Source organism: Lissotriton vulgaris, chromosome 11, assembly GCF_964263255.1.
Source record: "Lissotriton vulgaris chromosome 11, aLisVul1.2, whole genome shotgun sequence".
Classification (NCBI taxonomy): domain Eukaryota; kingdom Metazoa; phylum Chordata; class Amphibia; order Caudata; family Salamandridae; genus Lissotriton; species Lissotriton vulgaris.
In genome coordinates, this window is record NC_141699.1 from 267703020 (window position 1) to 267716196 (window position 13177).

Consider the following 13177-nt stretch of genomic DNA (forward strand, 5'->3'; position numbering starts at 1 on the left):
TAGCAGGGATCTAGGTAAATGAAAAATCTTGCGGTATACCCAAAGCACTGCTATTACTTGAATAGAGAAACACATTATAGAGTACACTGTAATGGGTGTTTTAAGCTCCAGAGGAACAGCATTTGAGCGGAATTTCATTATATTTGGAAGGAGTACTGATTATTATGAGGCTCATACCGTAGGATGACGAAGTAAGTAGGGTCCTGGGACCTATTACCCATGTTTTCAAAGCAATTAAGAAGGGTAGACTCTACCGTAGGGTCGGGTAAGCATTAACGACCAATGCACTTTTTATACATAATGAGAAGGCTAAAAAGCATCTCCACGCTAACAGGCATTAATATGCTATAACAGCAAAGTAACCATAACATTACAGATGCCCTACTCACTTCTACCAAAATAAAAAGCCCCAATAAGGAGATTGAGTGTGTTTTGGAAAATGATTCCTGTACTTTTCTGTTTTTATACTTTTCTATCAAAAGAATGTGACTACAGGGTAGTGTTTCCCTGATCTGCTGGTAAATGATCAGAACCAACCTAAAGTTAGACTAATGCTATGAATAGATTGCACGCATCAGAAGTGAATGACATGCCCACGTGTTGTGTAGTGGATTTGCAGTTTTGCACGATTCATTCACAGAAAATAGCCAGTATTTCTACAGTGACTTTCTACCATTGACCTAATATCCTCCATACGATTGCAGCATGATAAAGTCTTTGAATGGTATGGTCCTTAGAATAAAAATGTAAGTCCCAATATGGTCCAACATACCCATTTATTCCCTCTATAGCTTGATTACAGGTTTCATCTCCAAGACGAGACTACAAGTAGGTGAAAGCATTAGGCCTCATCCAATCTGCATGACACAATTGAGTAGCTCGGCATGGAGGCAAACAACCCTGACTAAGGCCTCAGCCGAATCGGCATTTGCAAAAGGGCGAAACATGTTGCCATTATTGTAAGGGTAGTTGTGTAATAATTATTCATCAGACACCTGCCATGTTTTGATTTTAACCATATCTAGGGTACTCAATAATTAAAAGGTAATCTCTGGGGTATACACTAAGATATTTTTATATACCTGGATCCCTGCTATTATCCAGTTGTGATTTATATAAGAACTCCCATGATTGGATGAGTCCACCACATCCGAATTCACCTACCGGGGAGGGAATAGGAGCCTATGAGGAAGCATGGCAAGACAAGTTGTGGGTGCGGTGTCTACTGCAAAATCTCATTTGATTCTCCTTACTGGAACTGCCATTTGATAAAAATTACCTTCACCTGGTTATCTTTTTGTGTTTATAGTTTAACATAGGGAGGATATGACCAGGGCCATTTGTCCTCTCTCTCACCCCCGTTGTGTATGACATGTTCTCCGTCACTCCCATTTCAACAGTCATTCTTATTCAACCTTGTACAAGACGCATACTTCCGCTCCTAGTTGAATTTGAATTGCAGATGGAGAAGATGCTCTGATGCCCTTCTCAGAAACTTCTAATGCTGGAAGCTGAATGGTGGGCAATTGTTACTCAATGATCCTGGGATGGATTAATGGTAATTAACCAAGGTTAACACAGCCCTGGCAAAATAGTAGTCACTGCTTGCTGTGCAGTGAGGCAATAATATTTAGTAACAGGTATGCAGGGTAGACTACCTGGATGCCTGGCAAAACATACCGGGACATCGCTGGTGAGAAAAGTAGACGCAGGCAAGATCTGGATGGCACAAAGAAGTGATTCTTTTGGGGGTCAAAGCACAGTAAATCTTAATGCAGAGAGTAACATAAAGTGAAAATGTGCACTTCATTACTGCACACCCTATTCATTACAACAGAATAGACAAAGAGCTCCTACCTCTTGCAGTAAATGCAATAATATACCAGATGCTTAGGGTTCAGTTTATATAGCTTTCCTTCTCTTTGGTGAGGCATAATAAAGAAGACTGGAGGAGTACCAGACTAGACCCAAGTGGAAGGCTGACAAATCTCGCTAGAAGGCAAGGGCAGGTATGAGGAACCAATTGTTTCTGGGTAAAACACAGCATCAAGACCAGATAAAAAGATCCTGCTCACAGACCCTTGAGTAAAAGTTATTACCAATAGGAAATCAGATTTCAGTGTCTGTAGTTGAACTGGACCAATGTGCACTGTCTCGAATGAGGACGCTTTAAGGTAGTAGAGCAACCTTTCAAACAGTGTGCCACTAGTGGCAACTTAAATAAAGTAAGCTTATCAAGGAGACATATGAAGTGGACAGGGCAGCCTAATTACCTTTTCTATACTGACTGCCAAACACGGAGCATCAGACAGCTTTATAGCTGTATATGGAAGACAAAACAGTGGACGGATTCCTTTGGAAGAATGGGCCGTACTATTCTTTTTAACCATGAACAAACCATCTAAATTGGTAAAACTACACGGAAATGTGTTGTGAGAAATAAAGTAGCATAAGACCCCAGATGTGTAAACAAACCAAAACCAAAAATAGGACAAATTGACAAAAGTCAAAGGCAAAGACAGGTAGTTGTTGGTTGATACAGTTATGAGAGTTTCAGTTAATAAAACAACTCATGGATGCAAAATATCAATCATTGTATCGGTAAAAAGGTGGAAATTGGTTGTTATTTTTAGTAACAGTGAATAAGAGGTTTGTTCTTTTCAAAACGATCTGTAAAGAGTATTTTAGCTCAATATAAACAAGGGGACCTTCCCTGTGTATCCTAGGTAGGGAGAATAACCTTCACACTTCCATGAAGCGGAGAGGCGAGAGATTTGAACTGCAAAGACAGGAATTGTAAACACTTTCCAAAGGCCATAAGCAGGACTGAAGGGCTGGCAGATCAGCCCCATCAGTGTGCTGGAACGCTAGCTCTCTTTATAAGAACTGGTATCTCAATTACTCCATCAAGGAACATCGGTGAAAGGTAAGGTCATCTAAGAAAATGGTACAGGGTCAGTTTGGAGCTTGCATAGCGTACTTTGAAGCAAGAACGGGGGGTGTGGAGAACTAATGCAGGAAACTATAAAGTACCATTAAGACGTTGCAATTCTTTCTAATAATCTGCATGATAGCCGCCATTGTTGTCATTCTTGTTTTTTTATCACAACCACACACATTAAATGCCTTTGAATAGGATTTTGATTTTAATGTACATCATAAAAGTCTCACATGGCTGCTTGTTGTCCAGAATGCCCCATTCCCACGTAATGTGCAGTTGGTTTGTGGTTAACAGTCCACTGGATTCTCTGTCTCCAGTTGGTGTGTCGACTAAGTCTGAGTTGCCAGAAGGTCTAGCAATCAGAAAGTTTGGACCACATTCTTTGTTTCAGAAAACATATTAAAATAACCTTTTACATTTTAACAATTTTATTTCAGAATTGTTCTGAAGATGTTTATTCAAATGGTTTCTTTTCTAAACACTTACTAGGAAATACATAGGTTGGAATACCCTGATTTTAAGACAGCACAAAACTACTGTAAAGATCAAAAGCAATGATAACATACTTTATCGAGTCTTGGTTACTGAAACTACATTGTGAACAATTATAGGAACTTTTATGAAAACTCAAGGAGATGCAAATTAAACAATCTGCCAGGTAGATCAAAGCGCATTTCTGTACTAGTTAGTACTAAAAACACATAACTGGTGTGACCTTCTAAGGACATGTATGGGGCAAATCTATCCAGACTCCACAATGGATGCTGCTTTCTGGAACTGAGGTTCGGTTCTAATCTGAAGGTATGTTCCAACAGCAGGAGCTCAAGTATGCACCTGAATTGGGCGTTTCACAGCATGTTAAGGTGGGGAACTGTGCACAGGCAGTTGGAGGGGCTGATCTGCAAGCCGGAGTAATGCATTTTCTTGAACGGGCAACATGGTGGCACACAGAGCAAGATGTCTGGGTCTACGTGGCCAGACCAGAAAGTGAACCAGAGCGCCAATGAGACCGACATGTCCTTCCAGGTGGGACTAGCACCCAGGAGTAATTCCTGCTAGAGTAGGCAGTGGTGGCAAGAGAAGGGTGAAATATGTCCACATGAGAAGAAGAGAGAGTACAAACCATGGAGTTCCAGTTGTAGCCTGGATGAAGTTAAAACACACTGCAAGTCTATGACTGCTCTTTTCCACAAACTGAATGCCACAGAAGGAAAACAAGCACAACTCAGGGGGCTGAAAGGCAACATTACTGCAGTGAAATTGGCAACTGCTACAGACTCACCTGTGTTGTACACCTGGATCAACAAATGACAGTTGGGAAAAATGTCCCTTTTAGAATTCAAATTCGAGAACCATGAAAACAAGGTGAACGCTGGAAAAATTAGGATTCCAGGGATGACAGAAGGATCCAAAATCTAAGGTTGTGAAATAGACAGAGGATACCTGGTGTCTGAGGTGAAGTGAATACATTTGCTTACCAAGAGAAAGTAACAGTTGTGGACGTACTGCAGGCAGAAAGTGGGTAATTAAAGACACTGAGCATAGGTATTGAAGAACGCAGCTAAGAAATGAGATAAAGGTAAAAAGCGACTCAATTGTTCATGGATTTCTAGATCTGAGTTAGGAAATCATAGTACGGAGGCAAAAACTGAACCTTGTAAAGGAGAATCTGACAACCTTGGTGATGAGGCTTCCCTGTGTATCCTAGCTAGGTGTAGGATGCAGTGCAATGAAGACTCATGTTTTCATGTCCTAGAAAATATAGTGAAAATGCCTCTATCAAGCGGAAGGATGATGGAAGCTTTGAGGAGAGTGTGTCTGGTCTAAGCCAGTATCTCAACTTTGTGGGTCCTTAAGAGAAAAATCAGGTCTTGCTGGGCAGCAAATTCCAGTAGGCTACATAGATTGTTAAATTGAAATTGACAGCAGTGATACTTAAGAGCCAGTGTTGACTGCTATGTCATAGAATACAGTAACATGGTAAGTAGTGTTATGGCTCTCTGCCTCTCCCACTACCTCATATTTTTCTAACACAGAGTAAAATACATTTTCAGAGGTCTGATTAACTGTTTATGTGGGCTTCTCGCAGATACTGAACACTTTCAATTACTGAGATATTTAAAAAAATAAATATTTACAAGATAAATAATCCTATTTCCCAATAAGGGTTTCACACATTACAACTGCACACGCCACTTCCCCACCCTCATGTAGTTTTCAACAAACCTCTATTGTCCTGTAGTATGGATCCAACAGTAGTTTGGACAGTGCTGTTATCTGTGGGGTGCGGTCCCACCCATCTGAGCAGTGAACCAACACAGGTCTCCGGTCCCTGTCCAAAGCATGCACCACCAACAAGGAAGACTTCAGCAGCACTGAGAGGTGTTGCAGCCACTTGGTGCTCTCCAGTGCGGATAGCCAACTGCAGAGACTCAAAAAAAGAAAGTCACAATGAAGAGGTGAAGAATAAAATAGACAGTAGGTTCAAAAGAATTAAAAGAGGTAACGGCACATGGCAGTAGGGATGGAAAGTAAGTTTGGATACAAAGGACAGACAAATTAGAAAAAATATGAAACATTAGAAGTATAAGAGGCATTGTAAGCTCAACTGAGCCACAAGATGGAGAGGTGACAAAATAGGAGAAACAGAGATGAAGGGAAAAGGAAGGAGATAGAAAACATTCTGAATGTACAATTTCAAGTAAAAATGAAATAGAGGAATAACAGGCAAAATGTTGACATGAGTAATGAGGGAGATCTGGGAAGAAGCATTAGGGAAAAAAAAAACATAAAAGCAGAAGGAACAAGCATTAGTAATGCATCGGTTTCGCCTACGTAATGAATAGAGAGCTGTTTTAATCAATCATCGTCCGGAAGAAGGAAAGAGCTCCCTAACAGATAATATGGGAGTAGAGAGGATGTGGCACAGCAGCCAAAGCTGCTGACTCGAGAGCTGGGGATCCAAGTTCAAGTCCCGGCAGTGCCACACAACATCCTGTGATTCTATGCAAATCACTTAATCTCTCCGGGTGATGAATTGGTATATAATTTTCGGTAATATTAAAAGGCAAACCTATGGAGTCGCTGGACCATAAGTTGGATACGGTGACCATTGAGGTCAATCTGATCCGGACCGACCTCACTAAAACGAGTGAGAAGGTGAAGTCCCTGGATATTAAGACGGCAAGCCTGACTGATGATGTGTCGGAACTACAGCAGGAGGTGCAGAGCTTGAAGGCAGCCGGAGAGGCTGCAAGTCGCCAGTTGGAGGAGTTCGAAGGGAGGGCCCGGAGGAACAATGTACGTCTTACGGGGGTCCCGGAGAAAGCAGAGGGGCGGGCCCCCCGACCTGTTTGTCGAAGACATTATTTTGAATCACCTGCAACCTAAAGGCCTGAGTACCTTTTCTACCGTCGAGAGGGCGCACAGTGTACCTGGCGGGCAGCCGCGCCCGAGCACCCCTCATCGACCGATGATGGTAAGGGTCCTCAATTTCAGGGACAGGGATGCGATTTTGCAGGCCTCCAGGTCGAGGGGGCCTTTGAAGTTTGAAAATTCAACCCTTAACTTCTATACGGACTTCACCCAGAAAGTACAGAGACAGCGGCAAAGTTTTCTTGGAGTTAAGCAGCTGCTTCTGGACAAAGGATACAAGTATGCTATGATGTTCCCTGCTGAGCTCCGAGTTGAGGGTCATGGAAAGGTCTGGTTTTTTGACAATCCTGAGGTGGCGTCGGACTGGGTTGATGGTCTTCCGAAACAGACAGTCGCAAGGGCGCAGTGGCAAGGATGAAGAAGGAGCACAGGATCAGTGATTTTGTTTGCGGCCATAGACTGTGGTGTGGGGGTGGTGGGGAGGTGGCGAGGTGGCGGGAATATTGATAGTGTGTACACTCTCCTGGTGTGGGATTTGAGACCGTGTTTGACCCGGACAGGGGTTGGGGGTCGGGGGTGCTGTTCTCCTCCTCACATCTATATTAAGAAAGTAGTTTAGTTTGATTATGGGGCGACAGGAACACTGGGAGTTGGGGTTTGGCGAATGCAGAGTGCAGGGTGGGGAGTGTTGTGGTGTGAGTGTGGTTTCTTTTATTCTTCTCTCTCAGGTGCTGACATTGTAGCGAGACTTGTGTTGCATGGGTGCGGAACCACGTAGGGTTAAGGGGTCGGGGATGAAAATTTTGAGTTGGAACGTTAATGGCCTGGGGGACAAGATTAAGAGAGGGATGGTGAGTCAGCTTATTAGACGGCATTCTCCGGATGTGGTGCTTCTACAAGAGTGGAGACCCACTTAATTGGCAATAAATGTTTGGCACTTCACAAGGGTGGGTGCAAGTTAGTGGTGCATGCTGGCTTCACTACTGGTTCCAGAGGTGTTGGGATTTTGGTTAAGAACTCCTTCCCGTTGTCTGTGCAGGGCACTTGGATTGATAAGAGGGGTAGATATGTGGGGTATCTGGGCAGGTTGGGGGTTGGACTGTTGTCCTATTGTCGGTGTACGTGCCACCTGGCCTGCAGAACGAGACCTATCGTGATCTGGGCAACGTCTTCCTCGCTCTACCTCTTGGCGACATAGTGATTGGCGGCGATTTCAATTCAGTTTTGGATGGCGAAATGGATCGTAGTCCATCCTGTGTGCTTCGACAATCACAAAAATGGTTGCCGAACTTTCTGGCAGAACTGGGTCGGATTGAAAGTTGGCGTGTATGTAATCAGACGGCCACACATTATACCCATGTCTTAGCGGCTCATGGTAGCTTGTCTAGGCTGGATTATGTGTTGCTTCCGGCGGTGATGGCGCCTAAGATTCGGGAAGCGCGTTACCTCGGGAGAGGAATTTCTGATCATTCCCCGTTGTGGGTGTACCTTGACCTAGAGTTGCCGGCGGTTAGCAGGGTTGCTCCCCTTAGTGCGTGGCATTTAAAGGATCCCGCCATTAAGAAAGAAGTTCTTCGGATGTCGGATTGTTATTTTCGGGAGAATACAGGATCGGTAGGCTCCGCTCAAACCCTTTGGGAAGCATATAACACCATGGCGAGGGGGAAGTGTTGTCCCTGGTGGCCCGGAAGAAAAAGAAGGCACAAGCAGAAATGGTTCGGAAGGAGGCGGAAATTGCGCACTTGGAAGAGAAGGTGACTGCGATACATGCGCCGGCTGATCATCAGCTGCGCCTCCGTGAGGAGGAGTATAGAGTGCTGGTTAGGGAAGGGCGGTAGCGAGTCATGCAGCGGTCCAGAGCCATGTTTATGAACATGGGGATAAGGCCGGAAAGTTGATTGCTTGGCTTGAACGTGGGGAGCGGACCTCCTTGTTGGTGCTGGAATTGGAGGGGTCGGAGTCACGGATGCTTACGGATCCACAGGCAGTAGCAGAGGAGTTTGCTGATTATTACCAGAAGGTTTATACGGCGGGGAGTGCCTTTACAGTGGCCGAAAATAGCGAGATGATTAGGGACATTGCTATGACTTGTTTGTCAGAGGATGACAGAGGTTTCCTTGATTCCGCGCTGACAGACGAAGTTGCCCAAGCGATTAGGCAGATAAAATTTGGTAAGGCGACTGGTCCGAATGGGATCCCTATCGAATTGTACAAGTTGAGTGCAAATAAACTGGCTCCCTATGTGCGCGCCATGTTTATGGAAAGTAAGGAGTGCGGTGAGCTCCCTTATGATCAGCGCATCGCTAAGGTAGTGGTTCTCTATATAGCGGGCAAACCTAAGACGCAATGCTCCTCCTATAGGCCCATATCACTCCTTAATGTGGAGCCTAAGATATAGGCTAAGCTCCTGACGACTAGGTTGGTCAAGGTGATCACGTCTTTAATTTATTCGGATCAGTCTGGCTTTATGCCACGTCGTAATACGGCACTGAATCTGCGTCGGTTGCAGGGGGTCCTTGGGGGGGTGGGGTCTCGAAAATACTTGAACAGACAGTGTTGGTCTCCTTGGACGCTTCGATGGCATTTGATCGGGTGGAGTGGCGGTATTTATTTGCGGTGTTGGAAAAGTTTGGCTTCGGAAGCGAGTTTATTAGTTGGGTGCGCTTGTTATACACTAAGCCCCTGGCTAGAGTGATTGTCAATAACTGCAAGTCTCACAATTTTCAGTTGGGAAGGGGAACTAGGCAGGGATGCCCGCTGTCCCCACTGCTTTTCGCGCTCGCGATGGAACCGTTGGCTGCGTGGGTACGATGGGACAGATCAATCCGGGGCTTGCGGTGGACTTCCGACTGGGAAGACAAGATTTCGTTATATGCCGATGATGTGTTGCTCTACCTTACTAGGCCTAAGGAGTCCTTCGGGGCTTTCCTGGATGTGTTAGCTGTCTTCGGCAGGTATTCCGGCTTAGTCATTAATTGGGCGAAGTCGGTGATTTTTGTAGTGGTCGGGGACCCTCCGGTGGTCCCGCGGTTATGCCCTGTGCGGATTGAGACGACTGGATTTCGGTATCTGGGTATCAATATTACGCTCGATCCGAAGTTGCGCTATGAGAATAACCTGGCTGCTCCGTTGAGTAGGTGTAGTGCAGACGTGGAATGCTGGAGGTCCCTTCCTCTCTCTTTGCTCGGGAGGGCTGTTTTGTTTAAAATGATGACGCTTTCTCGGTTTTTGTATGCATTACAGAACTCAATGGACCCTGTGCCCGTAGCTTATTTCAGGGAGATAGAGGCCCTCCAGAGGCGGCTCCTCTGGGGTGGTAGTGCTCGTATAGCTTTCAGCAAATTTGACCCTCCCTTGGTACGATGGTGGGATTGGGCTCCCGGATATTCATAAGTACTATTGGGCCTCTCAGTTGGCCGCAGTGAACCATATAGTCTATGGGTTTCCGGGAGACCCGGGCTATGCCATGGACCGGGGTCAAGCCCCCGGAGGGATGATTGATAGAGCTTTATATTCTAGACTTGGTAAGTTTCCCCTGACTGGTCCAACTGCCCATGTGATACGGGTATGGCACCCGGCTAATAAATATCTAGGGTGGGAGGGTAGACTTACGTTGGCCACCCCTCTGTTCAATTCTGAGAAGTTAGGTAGTATGTGGAAGACCAAGGGCTTCGATAAGTGGGATCTCATTGGCATTTCTAGGATTGGGGATATCTGGGGGAAAGGCGCTGTTCATACGTTTGAGTCCCTAGTGAAACAATATAACTTACATCAGAATGAATATTTCCGCTATTTGCAGGTGAGGCATTCTTTAATTACAAACGTACCGAGAGGTGCGGTTCTCCCGGAGCCCTCCCCTCTGGAGGACCGGGTACTAGATGGGCATATCCTGGAGAAGACAATATCGTTGATTTATCGCGAACTGGTCAATCACTCCGAGGACCCACTGCTGAAGGTTAGAGCTCAGTGGTGTGCAGATGGGCTAGAGTTAGATGATGAGGGCTGGACTGAGGCAGTGGCCTCCCCCAAGGTAGTGGCTATCCAGATGCAGCTCCGATTGGTGAAGCTGAAGATCCTGCATAGATCTTATATTACGGGGCCGCGCCTAGTACGATGGGGCGGGCTGAGAGTGGTGTCTGTAGGCGGGAGTGTGGAGAAGAGGGCACCCTGATGCATACACTGTCGCATTGTGATATGGTACAGACATACTGGGCCGGAATACATGCTGAGTTGGGGGAGGTGTTGGGAGTGGAGGTGAAGCCGGAGGCTCGGAGATGTCTGCTGAACGTTTGGGAACCGTCTGATTTGAGTGTGTACCAAAAACAGTGGGTTACGTTGATGTACATGGTGGCTAAGCGTAACATAGCCCAACTTTTGGGAGCTAGCCAGCCACCCCGGGTCACCAAGTGGTCGGAAGACCTTGATTGGTGTATGTTCAGGGAGAAGTCAGTCTATGTGGCCCAAGGGTGCCCACGGAAATGGGGTAGGATCTGGGGAGCATGGAATAGTCACCGGGGTGACATCTGTGATCCGCCTGTGTCAGGCCTCGATGACGCACTGCAAGAATCCGATGGACCCTAACTATTAAATGTGGAATATTTCATTCTGTATGGTATTGCAACCTGTGCATTTGAATTGCTGGCATTCACCTGAGAGTTATTTCATGTAATTTTGTTTTTATTGTTTAATAAAAAGATTTATAAAAAAAAAAAAAAACTTTGGATGATGACATTGATGATTCTATATATGTCTGATTAACTTTATTGCGGTAAATATATACATATACACTAGGACTCCTAGATGACTTGGTAAGCATCTTTGAAGTATGGTGAGATACTTTGCCAACTAAACCCTTGAGGCAGTCTTTTCATGTTTATTTTGTTAATGCATTTGCTCCCCTCTTTCGTTTGTCTGCCTATTTGATTGTTCAGGTGCCCTCTCTGATGTTTCATTTACAGCCTACCTAGCCCACCATCATCACTCAAGCAACTACAACGACCATGCAGCCCAAACATTCTGGAGCATCCTCTGTCTTCTGCACTCACCCTGTCTTTATCAAAGGACTGGATCACATCAGCGCAGACCTCACTCCGATCCCGAACAAAGCAATCACAACCACCTTCCTGGATGCCTGAAAACATGCCACAGACCCACCGTCCCTCCTCAGAAAACCCTCAGTAGAATCCGACTCTAGCCAAGTACTGGCCTATCTCCTGCTACCCTATCAGGCAAAAGTCACAGAAAATATGATAACCACATAGCCACCCACTTCACTGCCAACAACCTCCTCAAAACGACTCAAACCAGATTCAGGCCCAACCACAGTACAAAGGAGGCCCTCATCGCTGCCATGAATGACGACATGGGGGTCAGGAACCTTAATCAGTGCCAGCATTCCTGTTTCCAGACGCACTACGAGTCCCAGCTACCCGAAAGCTGTGGAGGAGGGCCCTGTAATAGCCGCCACTTGGTGTTTCCGCAGGCGCTATATAGCGCACATGTTGACCCTGCATCGCGGGTCGTGACACGGCGAAGCCTGGGCCAAGGGCGGGCCAGTTCTGAGCCCAAAAGCGACAGTAAGAGGTGGGACAGGGCCACTCCCCTCGGCTCGGCACCTAAGGTTCTATGGCTCTTTACACTTCGTATTCCCCACCCTAGCTTTTGATGGGCTCGGATGTTGCTACAAATTGATTTGATTTCTTGCCCCCTTACATCTGCCTGCCGCTTTTGGTGGCAAGTGTATCTCTGAACTTTGCGGGGGCCCACTCTACTTGTTACTATGATTTACTATTTCATGATGGGTAAAAGAAAAGTGGAAATATCTAATGTGGTTGTTAAACGTCCTAGAAATAGCAGCACCATCTTATCATCTCTAAACAATGCAATGGGTGTTCTTTCTGAGGAAATGTCCTGTGTTTGGGAACAGCTGACACAAATTCGCCAGGAGGCAGATCAGTAATTGAAAAAAGGGATTGCTCAACTCTGACTGGTAAATTTCAGGAGCCCTCTCATATGGGGATCCAGCAGGGAACGTTGAAACACTGGTCATGGTTGCTCCCCCATCAAAACAGACTCTGGCTTCTACCGTAAAATAATCGCTAGGTGAATCAATCAATCAATCAATCAATCAATCAAAACATTTGTATAGCGCGCTACACACCCGGAGGGTCTCAATGCGCTTGGGGGAGGGGGGTCCGCTACTGCTCGAACAGCCAGGTCTTGAGTTGCTTCCTGAAGGAGAGGTGGTCTTGGGTCAGGCGGAGGTGGATGGGGAGGGAGTTCCACGTCTTGGCAGCCAGGTAGGAGAAGGATCTTCCTCCCGTTGTGGCTCGTCAGATGCGGGGGACGGCGGCGAGGGCGTGGCTGGTCGATCGCAGCTGGCGGGTGGGAGTGCAGAAGGTCAGGCGGTCGTTGAGGTATCTTGGGCCTTGGTTGTGGAGAGCTTTGTGTGCGTGGGTGAGGAGTCGGAACGTGATTTTCTTGCTGACGGGGAGCCAGTGCAGGTTTCTCAGGTGTTCGGAGATGTGGCCGTGTCGGGGAATGTCCAGGTCAGAGAGGGTGCTGGGGGGGCAAGGCTTAAGACCAAAAAGGGCCCCAACCTTATGCCGGCTCTAATACAAACAGAAAGTCAACAAGCATTTACAAAGCAATGGTCTCGGCATTATTAGGGGTAGAGCAATCGGCATTGCTCATGACTTTTTTTTTATCATAAATAAATGGCATTGTTATTTACAATGCCAATAGCTTAATCTTTAAATAGCATAAACACTGGCAAATGCATGACCTATTGCATTTACACCTACACAGAGCCACCCTCACACAGACAGAGCCACCCACACAGCCACCTACAAAAAAGCTATC

General features: G+C 46.1%; 1 protein-coding gene across 11 annotated transcripts in view; it reads right to left on the reverse strand.

The window, feature by feature from the left end:
- MTMR3 (myotubularin related protein 3) overlaps window positions 1-13177 on the reverse strand; it is a 1591444-nt gene that overhangs the window by 563057 nt on the left and 1015210 nt on the right. For 6 of the 11 annotated variants that reach the window (XM_086943220.1, XM_086943217.1, XM_086943221.1 and 3 more), the window contains one exon: window positions 5168-5363. In XM_086943220.1, coding sequence (XP_086799346.1) covers window positions 5168-5363 — 196 coding nt within the window. Of the gene's footprint in view, window positions 1-5167; window positions 5373-13177 lie in introns of all 11 variants that reach the window. The other 5 variants (XM_086943214.1, XM_086943219.1, XM_086943213.1 and 2 more) reach the window with 1 other exon arrangement.